The sequence below is a fragment of the Octodon degus genome, unplaced genomic scaffold, assembly GCF_000260255.1.
Source record: "Octodon degus isolate 3935 unplaced genomic scaffold, OctDeg1.0 scaffold00139, whole genome shotgun sequence".
NCBI classification, from domain to species: domain Eukaryota; kingdom Metazoa; phylum Chordata; class Mammalia; order Rodentia; family Octodontidae; genus Octodon; species Octodon degus.
Genome location: NW_004524715.1, coordinates 6,636,007 through 6,648,344, shown reverse-complemented (window position 1 = coordinate 6,648,344; position 12,338 = coordinate 6,636,007). Strand labels below are relative to the sequence as shown.

The 12,338-nt window shown below is 39.2% G+C and overlaps 1 protein-coding gene across 3 annotated transcripts in view; it reads left to right on the top strand.

The window, feature by feature from the left end:
- Nucleotides 1-12,338, top strand: part of Fam19a2 (family with sequence similarity 19 member A2, C-C motif chemokine like) — a 564,584-nt gene that overhangs the window by 83,057 nt on the left and 469,189 nt on the right. For 2 of the 3 annotated variants that reach the window (XM_023701719.1, XM_023701720.1), the window contains exon 1: nucleotides 10,974-11,028. The exons of the other annotated variant lie outside the window; for it this stretch is intronic. In XM_023701719.1, coding sequence (XP_023557487.1) covers nucleotides 10,979-11,028 — 50 coding nt within the window. In that variant the 5' untranslated portion in view covers nucleotides 10,974-10,978. Of the gene's footprint in view, nucleotides 1-10,973; nucleotides 11,029-12,338 lie in introns of those variants that run through there. 3 annotated transcript variants of the gene reach the window in all.

The following is a 12,338-nucleotide window of genomic DNA, read 5'->3' as shown; positions in this document are numbered from 1 at the left end:
TCGGCAGAAATTCCTGGGCTAGGACTGGGTCTGGTGGTTCCTGGAAGTCGGCAGAAATTCCTCACTAATTAGCTCTTGAAGGACTTTATTTCCAAAGACAGTTACAGTATGAAGTACAGTGTGCATTTTGAAGGGGATGCAATTCAGCCCCTCACAGCATCCTGCCCTATGGCTCCGACTCCCATGACTCACTTCTCATAGCGAGTGCTGCTGTTTCCTAAGCCCCATTTCAGGTGCTGGGACACAGCAGTGATCCTAGAGTTTGTACTTCACAATGTAGAGGAAAAAGCACCAAACACTCCAAATGAAAGGGAAAATAAGATATTAAAATGACAAATACCATTATCTCCAAATTTGTCAGTTTTAGTAAGGACAAAAAGTTTCCCTTTCGTTGTTTGAGAGAATTCACTACTGTTAAAGAAATCAACAATTCCCTGTTACTATTCCACCAGAGTCTGGATCGTGCTATATGGAGTTGAGCTCATGAGAGCGGCGACATTGCATAAAGCTGCCCAAACTCCTGTAATTACAAGCAGGCATCTCTGTGACAGCTGTGGATCTGGAACCACTGTGTTTTCTCTGTCTACAAGACCTCACTTACTGCTGAGGTGTGTCTCTTCCAGCTGTGGCCCTGTGGACTTCAGGCCTTTTGTTCTCAAGCTGCTTCAGAGGATGCTACTAGTCTCTTTTGAGAAACCTCTCAGATCCCTCCCAGTGAAATTCTGCTAAGCCACACAGTACACAGAGTGCCAGTGAATCTGAAGCATACCCTTCATGTTTTGCAAAAGTCTGATTAGTTATTTCTGTTTTCAGCGGTAGCCTAAAGAACTAATTCACATTTTACTTAAATGTGTTCTTTTCCTACACTAATCAAACACTCCTTTCTCTCTCTTTAGTCCTCTGTTATTCCCTTGAGGTGCCCTGTTTGGCTAGACTACGGATAGGATGAAACCAAATGATTTCACTGGCAACGAACTAGATAGACCCAACAGAGCTAATATGGAACCTGATGCAATCAGCTGGTTGGGCCAGTGACCAAGGACAAGAAAGGAAGCTACATGCTTGAGTGGGTACTATTGCGGTTAAATGGAGTTTGATGCTGAGCTTTATGCCTTAGTTCCCAGCTTTGGTACAATTAAAATCTCTCCATATGGTAGAAATGAGGCAATCTTTTGATATTAGACTGGGGAGAGAGATGCGGGTAGGTATGAGGATTGGGAGGGGATGGATCTTTAAATGTCATTTCCATCACTGAGTTGAAGAAATATAAATACACAAAAACTTGTATTTTTGTGCACCTGGGTTTGGGTCACCAATTTGATCCTGACACTGTGCTTTCTGTATGGATCAGTTTAGACACAATGGCCTCTGCTAACAAGGACAAAGCTAGAAACTCATGAACTGTAAAAATTTTATCATAGGTTGTGAGACTTGCTGTCATAAACAGAAAAAAATGTCAGTACCACATCCCATACTGGCCTCCTGCAGCAATATGAAAATAATCTGAGACATAAACTTGAAAATTGGGGGACCAGGGAGGGAGGTATACGCAATTTCTGTGCAGATAAGAAGTGACTCTTGATTGTCTTCAGTTTGATAATGTTGGTCAGTATAAGGTTTCTGTTATAGATTTAGAATTAGAATAGAAATAGAAAATAGCCAGGTTATAGAGAAGTTGTCAAAAGTCAATATTTTGAGAAAACATTTAAAAAGAAAAGTATTAGTTTTAGAAATCAGTCTTGGCCTAGATGATCAAAATCATACAGTATTTCAATGAATCTATAATTATATCAACATATTTTTAGTTTAAATGGAACTCTTTCTTTATGGACTTAGTACAGGGACTACAGGTCTACAGGGTCTCACTACGTAGATGGGACTCACAGTGATTCACCTGTTTTCAGCCTCCCAAGTGCTGGGATTACAGGAATGCGCCACCACACCCAGTCTCAATTGCCAGCTCAGCATGTTCTGGAGTGGGGCTGGCACAGCCCGCCAGGGATCCCACCACTGCTGCGCTCTGCCTCAGCAGGCGCTTTAGTCCACTGAGCTATCTGGCCGGCCCTAAATGGAACTCTTGAAATAGGTTATGGCCCACCTAAGAACCATGACAAAAATACAAATAAAAATAATGCTTTGGGGAAATCTTTGGGGACTCTTATTGTTAGCAATCAAACCATGAAGAGAAACCTGTGCAATTTTAATAATGACAACTTATGTAGACATGTCCGAGAATGTTATGTAATGATTAAAAGCATGGGCTTTGGATTCCACTGGACTGTGATTTAAAGATGGCTCTACAATTTCATAGCCTGTGCAGTGTACTTTGCTTTCATGTCAAGTGGAAATGTAAGTCCACAAGACAATTGGGTGGTGGATATTAAATCTAATCACACAATTAATGTGCCTGGAAATGGTACTAATTTTGTTTCTATTAGAAGTTTTACTAATTGGAGGGTTTTAGCAGGCTGACCCATGATTTTCAATGTTTTTCTTGGTTGATTTAACAAAATATCTTCAATTATTAAGACATGGGCTTTGCATTCCTAAACAATTCAATTTGTTGCACATTAGAAATTGTGTACTTGTGATAAAAGTTTACACATTCAACTGAATCACAAAATATGGCTGAAAAAGGACATGAAGAGGCAGTGAATAAAAGAATTACTTTATTTTCTTTTTTGGTGTTTGGGAACAAACTCAGGGTCTAAGAATAAATTTTTTGTATAATACTCTTTCATACCTTCTTAAAAAATAGAAAAGAGAGAAAATGGTTTTAATAGGCTCTAGAAGTAATAAATATAAAATATTAAAAATAAACATTGAGTATTAAAATGAATGATAAATATTAAAATAAATATTAAAGTAATAAATACTATAGCCATATTTAGTACTATGCTTTTATTCATCTAAAAGATTTTTAACTAAGGAGTAAGTTTTAGTACACCAGAAGAGGAGGAGGTTGTGGTTGTCATGAATTTGAGAAAATTAGAATCCAGTAATATCATCCTTCCTTAGGATGTTTTCCAAACTTTGTATTTTAATTTCTTTTCTGAATGCAAGCTTTGCTTAAGAAAGCATTTTAGCTCATTTCCGTAAATGAAAATCCTGTAAAGTATCTAACAACAACATAGACTAAAAGTCTTTAGACCAAAATTAATAAGATTAAAACTAAAAACAAGAAGAAAAACCTACATGGCTTTGAAATCTTGTCAGAATTTGCTACTCTCTTTTTTGGTTGAGAGAGAATTTGGCTTCTTTGGAAAAATGAGGTGCAAATCAAGCTTAAAACCCTGACAGAATTAGTCTGATGTTTCCTTTGGTAATGTTTTTGGTGTATCTCTGTTTTCCAGTAGATTTATTAGGTCTGATTGGTGATCTGAGCCCCTATTCTCAATTGACAGATCTTCATTCTCAGCTATTTTTAAAACACACCAGAGATATTTTACTTTTGGTCAACCTGGATGGAGAGTGATTTAAATTTTGTTTTGCTTTTAACTTTTACTTATTAATTATTAGCGGGAGCAGAAGGAGGTGAATTTTAACAAGATGAGAATTTAAACGCAGAAATCAGAGCTGAGCATGGCTGTGCAACCCTGTAAGCCCAGCTTTACAGAGGCTGAGGCAGGAGGACTGCCTCAAGTCAAGGCTGGCCTGGGCTACTTGAGGAGACCCTGTCACAAACAAACACAAAGTCAGTGTATGTAGATCTAAGGCAATGAAACTTTCCTCAGGAGGAATTTTGTCTCAATCTCTGTCAACCAGGAAAGCAGCCGACAGCTGCATGATAAGGTGGTGAAAGAAGGTATCCTTTCTTCTCAGGAGGCTCCGCTGAAGTTAAATGGCAGCGGTGACCCTGTGGAAGCAGGACACTGCTGCCATAATATGAAGCTCCTTTACAAGTCTCTCAATTGCTGTGGCTGCTCTTGACAGTGCAGCTATTTTAACTTTTAATTTGCTGAAAGGCAAATAAGGCAGCTGTCTTCACAGTGGGATATTAGGGGTGTGTTGGAGAAATAGCTTCACTTTTCATGTAAATTAAGGGAAAATATACTAAAGAAAAGCTTGCCATTCCTCTGTGGAAACCCAGCAAGCAGGCCAAAGTGTCATCTTTAGTGACTCTTTCTGTCTTTCTTTTAGTTCTCAAAACACATCCGATTTGAGGGCAGATTTTAGATTCCGTGGCATCGAAATTCCAGTCAGGCACTTGAAGCATCCCTTCCCTTCTGCCTCTCTCACCGTCTTCCTAGACATCAGAAACCAGAAAACTTTTGTGATAACGTCTGAATTTGGATCTCGGTGTTTTATGAAACCTTTATTTTTTGCTTTCTGATAATTCCCTTTGATCATAACATTTTCTAGATGAATTAAAGTTCATTTCACAATAACTAAGGTCGCACCTAGTTTTCATTCCACAGGAACCACGTTAGGCACTTTGTAAATGCTGTCTCTGCCTTACTAATGGCAGCAGCCCCGGGATGGCTGCTTTTGATGTTGCCCTCTAAAGGTCTCGTCAGAAAGCATTACTCTCTGCATTATCCCCTTCTGACTTCTGGTGGTTTTATTTTATTTGGCTATTGATTGGTATTACACATCCCCCTTAATGCCAGCATTAGACAATGCTGTATCAGAGCCCTCAGTGGAAAATTACGTACCTAGCTAGAAAGTTCACTAAATAGTTTAAGCTATGCGCCTGGGTTGCATCATCGGCCAAATATACATTTTAACTGTAAGATTGATTTGGAATGTTGGTAAGTTGATTTATCTACCTTATTTCTGTCATACATTTTGTGTTCAGTAGGGTGACATGCATTATTTAGATAGATGCAAGCTCCCCTTTGTATTCAATATAATACATTTTTAATGGCTAATGATTGTATAGATAATCTCATACAGGGGAGCTAATTGTTTCCCTTTGGTTATCATTATAAATTTACTTTGGGACAAATTAAAAATGAAGTCATCCTCTCTGCCAGAAATACGCAGGAAAAGAAGGCTTGTTAAGAAGTTGCTTTTCCCCCGGTGAACAATATTATCAATAATCATTATAGTCCATAATGTATGTGGTTTGGTATAAGATATTAATTCGTGCTGATTTAATGGTTGAGAAACCGTTTTTGCTTTGCTCTTTTTGTTTCTGATTTTCTCTTCTAGAATTCTGTAAATGAGTTTGCATTATGGTAATCACACCAAACCTATATGATGGAAGGGCAGTCCAAGTTAGAAATAGGAGATTTAGCTTTCCCAGTTCAAAATAATACAAGCAACAGCTTTCCCTTTCTTTTCCTTAGAGCATCTACCTCAGAAAACTTGTACTGTAATTGTAAGTACTTTCTCCTCTTTAGAATGTATACAAATCCTGTTGAAAACTAGACAGGCTTTTTTTTTTTTTCCAGCTTTAAGACTCAAGAATGTCTCCCTAAGCCTTGCAGTCCTCTTTGTGGAGTGTAAGCACCAGGAAGTAGCATCCCCACCTCCCAGGCTTTTGGGGCTGGTAGGAGCCTAATTTGAGATAATCAAGTGGGCAGACTGAGCCGAGTCACGGCACTACTGCCATCGAGAAATGAGAAGTTTTGCTTCTGCTCAGCATACAGCCAGTTAGCACACAGGGATGGTGGCCCAAGTTACCAGGTAAATTTGGGATGATCTATGGATGCAAAATGGTGTTAGCAAGACTTTTTACTTGAGGACTATTGTGTATCTTGAAAAATATGCACACAGTGATTTGTATATCTGTAATAGACTAAGATTTCATCTTTGCAAAATCTCATTGTATGGTTTATGATGTACATTAGATGCTGGTTTAATGTTATTCAATAATAAAAATATTTCCTTACTATCTTTGTGGAGAAGATTTTTAGGTTGGGAGAAAGAAGATTTTTCTTTTAATCCTATTTTCTCAACAATGGGTATGGATTGTTATTTTGAAAAGCACTTTGACACTAGCATGTAGCTTTAAGTTATTCCATGTCTTTCCCTTTTAAATCAGATGTGCAACTCAGAGAGCCCTGGTGTCTAAAATCACTGAGCGTTAATCAGTATTACATAAAAGAAAACAAGACTACTGTATTTCATTAGCTTTTTCCCTCAGAAGAAAAGCATTCTAAATTCAACTGTGAATGCTATTGTGAAGAGAGGATTAGCTAAATGGCACATTTGTCACTTTTCCTTTTAATTATAACCTAATAAATTTTCTCAACCTATTTTTAGACCAATTTTATTCTATTAAAGTTATCACTATTCAATTTAAATATCACTTCCTTCCAATTGTATTGTTGCAAGATCCTGCAAAATGTTAAACTTGGCATTGCTAACTCAGAGGTGACTTGTAGCACAGAATGATTTATGCCTGTGGAATTGCAGAGGTCTAAAAATAGGGCTTGATGTTACATTAATATGTGCTGCGGTACACAGACACAATAGGGTTAGAGGAGGATGGAGTTTCAACCCTAACTCTTGCTTTTCTTACTTTCGTCTCGGAGGTGAGCAACGCCTAAGTAATTAGACACTGCTCATTTGTCATTTCTATCATTCCCTATCAGTGCAAACCATCCTGTCCCGCCAGCTCCCAGGTATTCACAAGGAAGCATATAGTTTGTAAATAGCCATTCCGCACAACTCTTGTTGCTGTTTTAATTTGAAGATATTGGACTGGACAATAGCACATCATTGCTGTTAGGTTCTGATGGGGTAAGTGTGTGACTTCGACCTGAGGATAGGATCAGAAATGACAGAATGCAAGAAAGAGTCTCTTCGAGGAAGGGGGATGCCAGCAGTTCTGGGGAAGCAACCTTTCTGAATGAACAGCAAGCAGGATTTTAGTCAATATTTCCTCTGGTGTGATGCTTCCGATTTCAGCTGTAATGAGTGTGAGATGGCAGTGTTGAAAGATGCTCTTTGCCAACCTTTCTGAGTGTGAACTTTGATCAGACAAATGCAACTCGTGTAATTGAGTTCACACATCTATTGTTGGCAGGGCTAGAGGTCTCACGAGCATAGGGATATACTGTAGGAGCAGAAATCAAGGCTTATACTGTCCAGAATATGTGCAGAAAACCCAAGTTTCTCTCCTTGCTGAAGGAACTACAGTAGACTTGATAAGATAGAAAAATAGCCATAAACCAACCATGTTCAGGAGAGCACCAGAGTCACCGTCTTTAATGAAGTCTATGAATATGAAGGAGAGCAGCTACTTGATTTACCTAAATGTCATGGGTTGCTAGCTCCCCTGAAACCCCAACCATAATGTTTTCTTACCCCTGTTTGTAAGCTGATGTGGAAATTGGCTCCATGGTACATTATTGTACTATGATGAGGGAATAGCTCAGGTTTGGAGGTGCCACAGTAATGTCGAACTTTTTGGATATGGTTATTTAGGTAGGTCAGAAATTGCCTGGCAAAGTTTGTGGGGGTCATCATGTGGACAATAATTTTAGGTTCTGTAATGGCTTCTGTGTTGCTCTTAGGTAACAATGTGGAGCACAGGAAGCTGCTGTCCAGCTGTCAATTTAAATACACACTAGGGAAAGTAATTATTTTGAAGAATATTATCCTGTTCTTAATAAATATTGATAGTTGTTTAGTGGTGACTCTTTCTTTTCTTTTCTTTTCTTTTCTTTTCTTTTCTTTTCTTTTCTTTCTTTCTTTCTTTCTTTCTTTCTTTCTTTCTTTCTTCCTTTCTTTCTTCTTTTTTCATTTTATGTATGTAATTGGTAAAGGGTACGAGTCTGTTGCTCAGACTCATAGTGATCCTCCTGTTTTCAGCCTCCCCAGCCCTGGGATTACAGGTATGTGCCACCATACCTGGACTTGGTGGGCAGCTCAGTGCACCCGGGGGTGGGGCAGTTGTGGCTTTTGGGACAGGGGATCAAACCCTGGTCTGGTCCCTGCACTTGCCAAAGCAGGCACTTAATAGCTGAGCTATCTCCCCTGCCCTAGCTGTGATCTTTAAATTACGCTTTGTGAATAAAAAAGCCCTTCATGTTTCTTATGAATTTATCGGTAAAAAGTGAGGACGCTGTGGCTAATTTTTGAACAGACAGAGAGATGTTCAAAATCATATTTTTTGAAATCACAGAAGTTTATACCTGAACCTGAATTCTACTTTCATTCAAATAACAGCCTAAGAAATCTCCCCTGATTATTGACTTTCAATTTGAGGAAAATATAATCAAGAGAGGACACAGCAGTGGTATAATGACAACTGGAAGAAAATTTCCTGTTACACACTTGCAGTTAATTATGTAGCAAGAAGCAGCTTGCTCCCACCTGTTCTCCATCTCAGCTTCTTAACTGGGCCCTCCTCCTTGCCCATTAAGAAGGCAGGCCAAATAGCTCAGTGGATTAAAGCACCTGCAAGTAGGCTCAAGGGTCAGGGGTTCAATCCCCAGGCCTGCCATGCCAGCCCCACCTCTGGGGCACACTGAGACTACAATTGAGACTGGGCGTGGTGGTGCATGTCTGTAATCCCAGCTCTTGGGAGGCTATAAACAGGTGGATCACTACAAGTCCAGTCTAGTAGTGAGGTCCTGAACACCTTTAGACCCTTCCCTAAAATACAAAAAAACCCAACAAAAACAACAAAAAACCTTCTCTTTAGGGTTGGGGAGATGGATCAGTGTAATAAGTGCTTGCCTGGTAAATGCAAGGTCCTGAGTTCAATCCCTGGTACCACCAAAAAAAAAAAAAAAAAAAAAAGAACCATTAGGGCTGGAAAGACAGCTCAATGGTCATAAGTGCCTGCCTGGCATGCACAAGGTCCTGAGTTCAATGCCTGGTACTGAAAAAATGAACAAATTAGACCCATTAGGGCCTTGCCTTTTCTCTTGTGAATCTTTCTCCAATCTCCTGCCCCACCCACTGGCTGAGGTAATCCCTCCCCAGCACTTTATTCATATTTCATTAGTGCTACTCTGTGTTTTAAAACTGATCTATTTACATATTATATACTTTACTCCTTTCCTTGAGTGTGAATTCTCTCTCTCTCTCTCTCTTTTTTCTTTCTCATTATGGGTTTCTTGCAGATAGGGACCATTCTCTATTCACTTTTTTATTGTTTGAAGAGAGTACAAACTGGAATTAAAATAGAAAAAATTGCAAGCGATAAAGAATTACATTTAACAAAGTAATATGAATTTCATAGTATTTGTTGTAATACATAGTGTTGTCTTCCAATGAGTTCTCTGTTCATTTTAATGTACTATTGATTAATGCTAAATTTAGTGTCAGGATAGATGTTCAAAAATATTTAATGTAAAATGAGGAAAATGCAAAGGTTCTCAAAACAGACTGAAGAAATGTTCTGTTCTCAGTATGATGAAGTAGAACTTTCTCGCAGGGTGAAGTAGAACACCGCAGTTTTGCAAGTCATTGACCACAGAACTATCTTGGAACCCATTCACATTCTGCAGTGCTTTGAATTTTGGAATAAAAGCTATGGCTCATGAAAGAACTAACAACTAGGCCTATTTGACAATCAAATGTAGCGTGAGCCATCTCTGGGTGCCATGGTTTACATCTCAAGGGTTTCTCAAAAGTCCTTCCCATGATTAAAGGCTTGGTCCCAGGTGTGGCACTATTGGAAAGTGGTGGAACTTTAAGGGATAGACCTGGAAGGAAATCTTGAGGTCTTTGGGAGCTTGTCTCTGAAAGGGACAGTAGGACCCCAGCCTCTTACTGCTGCTTTCTCTCTTGCTTCCTGGCCATGAGGTCAGCAGTCCTGCTTCATTATGTGCTCCTGCTGTGAGGTGCTGTTGCAGCACAGGGGCCAATGGATTGTTGGCTAGAATTTCTGGAAGTGTGAGGTGAAATGAACTTCTCCTCTTGATGCATTGATGGTTGTTGGTATTTGTTACAGTGACAGAAAGCTGCCTGATACAACACATAAATGTTCAGTAATTATTTCCAACTAAGATTCAAATTTATTACAACCATGAGTGAGAGAACCTGTGGGTCTGCTCCTTGTACCTGTAGGTTCACTTGGGAGATGTCTTCATAATTTGGTATAACTCACAAAATTATAAGGGGCAAACCCCATTAGTCTGCCGTGTATTGAAACTCTCCTGGATCCTGGTTTATCTTGGAATATTCTTGTTTTTGGTATGGGGGATCAAACTCAGGATCTTTAAGCTTGTCAGGCAGGCGCTGTGCCACTGAGCTATCTCCCTGGCTATTCTGGAACATTCTTGAAAAACTGACTCCAACTCAGTTGTTAATGGGCAGTCTGCCATGGACATTTCTGCACTATGAGTGTTTGTGCTTGTGCATTTGAAATGTTTGCATACACGGTCATGTTTTAAGGTACCATAGTTAAATAATATTCTTTAGGAAAATTTAGAATGGTGTTTATCATACAGATTAAGCTATATATCTATATCTATATCTATATCCATATCTATATCTATATCTATAGCTTAAATTTTCTAAGCCTCAGTTTCCATCATGTGGGGATTAGATGCTATCGGCCTTCAGATCACTCTATGGGTTGGGCAGGCACATTTCCCAAGAGGCACTATTCACATTGCCATTTATATACTGGCACCCCCGAATTTTTTTTAAGCTTTATTTATTTATTCAGTACAGGGTCTTGTTACTCAGCTCAGACTCATAGTGATCCTCCTGTCTCAGCCTCCCCAGTCCTGGGATTACAGGCATGTACCACCAAGCCCGGTTTCAGTGGCTGGCATGGCATGGGGCCAGCATGGCATGTGGGATTGGAAATCGAACCTGGGTCCTTGAACTTTCCAGGAAGTTACTTAGACCACCGAACTATCTTCCTGGTCCAATCCTGAGTTTTAAAGAGCACAAAATGCATTTTCATATCAGGCAGAACTTCTTGGTCATGAAAATTAATGACTAATTAATACTGTATAAAGCATCTTAGTCCAGTGGTTGGTGTTTGGGAAATGCACGAGTAATTCCTTTTATCATTATAGAAATGCTTACCCTGGTTCTTTTGAAAGAGGGCATGGAAGAAGAAATGTATATGGCCTCTAGTAAATATTATTTCCAAATGATGCTAACCAGTGGGTAAGCTATTTAAAAATACAATCAATTCCATTACTACAGTATTTATTTATTTATTTATTTATTTATTTATTTATTTATTTATTTTTGCAGTACTGGGGATTGAATTCAGGACCCTGTGCTTGCCAGGCAGGTGCTTATTCAATTGAGCTATCTCCCCGGCTCCAGTCTGTGTTTAGAAGTTTGCTAATTTACCAGAAATCCCAGACCTTGTTGCTTAAATGTATAATTACAGCTATGTCTCATGTATTTGAAAGTGATTTTCTATTTCTATCCCTTTTTTAATATATGTATTTGGTACAGGGTCTCACTATGCAGCTTATACTTGTAGTGATCCTCTTGTTTTCAGCTTCCCCAGAGCTGGGATTACAGGCATGTGACACCATACCTGGACTTGGTCATGGGCTCAGTGAGCCCAAGGGGTGGGGCTGGCATGGCAGGCAGGACCAGGGACTGAGCCTTGGTCCACAGGGATTGAACTCTGGTCCTTGTGCTTGGCAAAGCAGGTACTTAGTCTGTTGAGCTATCTCCCTGACCCTTATCTCTTCAATCCTTTAGAATACCACATTTAAGGAAATAAATCAAAGAGACCACTGAAAGAGTAGTTTCAAAGACCTTGTTCTTAAGATACAGAACTGGAGTTTTGGTTTCATCCAGAATTTTAATGACTAGTAATAAACATATAGTACTTAAGCGTAAGCATACTTTAAAGAAATTCTCATGGAGAGAATGTTGGAGAAACACATCTGGAGGGGCATCTGTGTGTGGAAATGCTAGTGTGGAGAGGGAGTCTTTCTAGCAGACATAATACTCAATTGTGGCAAGTGAAATCATCAAAAACTTGATCTAGAAAGATGAAAGTGAAAAATGAAAAAGAAAAAAACATCAGTGCATGCCCCTGAGAATTTCGGGAATGTATTTCATTTTTATTATTTTGAAAGGATATTTACATTTAAAATTCATTACTATTTTACAACCATTTATTCACTAAAATGTGGTCTAAGTAGAAAAAAATTGGTAGCTAAGTGGAAGCACCAAGGTTTGGAGCTGGCTGTGTTCACATTCCATGTCTGTGTCAGGTGGCTTAACGAAGTAGGTAAGTTGCTCAATGCTGTGAACCTTATTTTTCTGCTGTGTGAAGTCGGGGAGAGACTTCCCAGCACAAGGGGGATGGGGGAGCTACCCCAGGGTGACAGTTGGCCCTATGGGAGCCATTCAGGGCCCTTCTTCTTCTTCTTCTTCTTCTTCTTCTTCTTCTTCTTCTTCTTCTTCTTCTTCTTCTTCTTCTTCTTCTTCTTCTTCTTCTTCTTCTT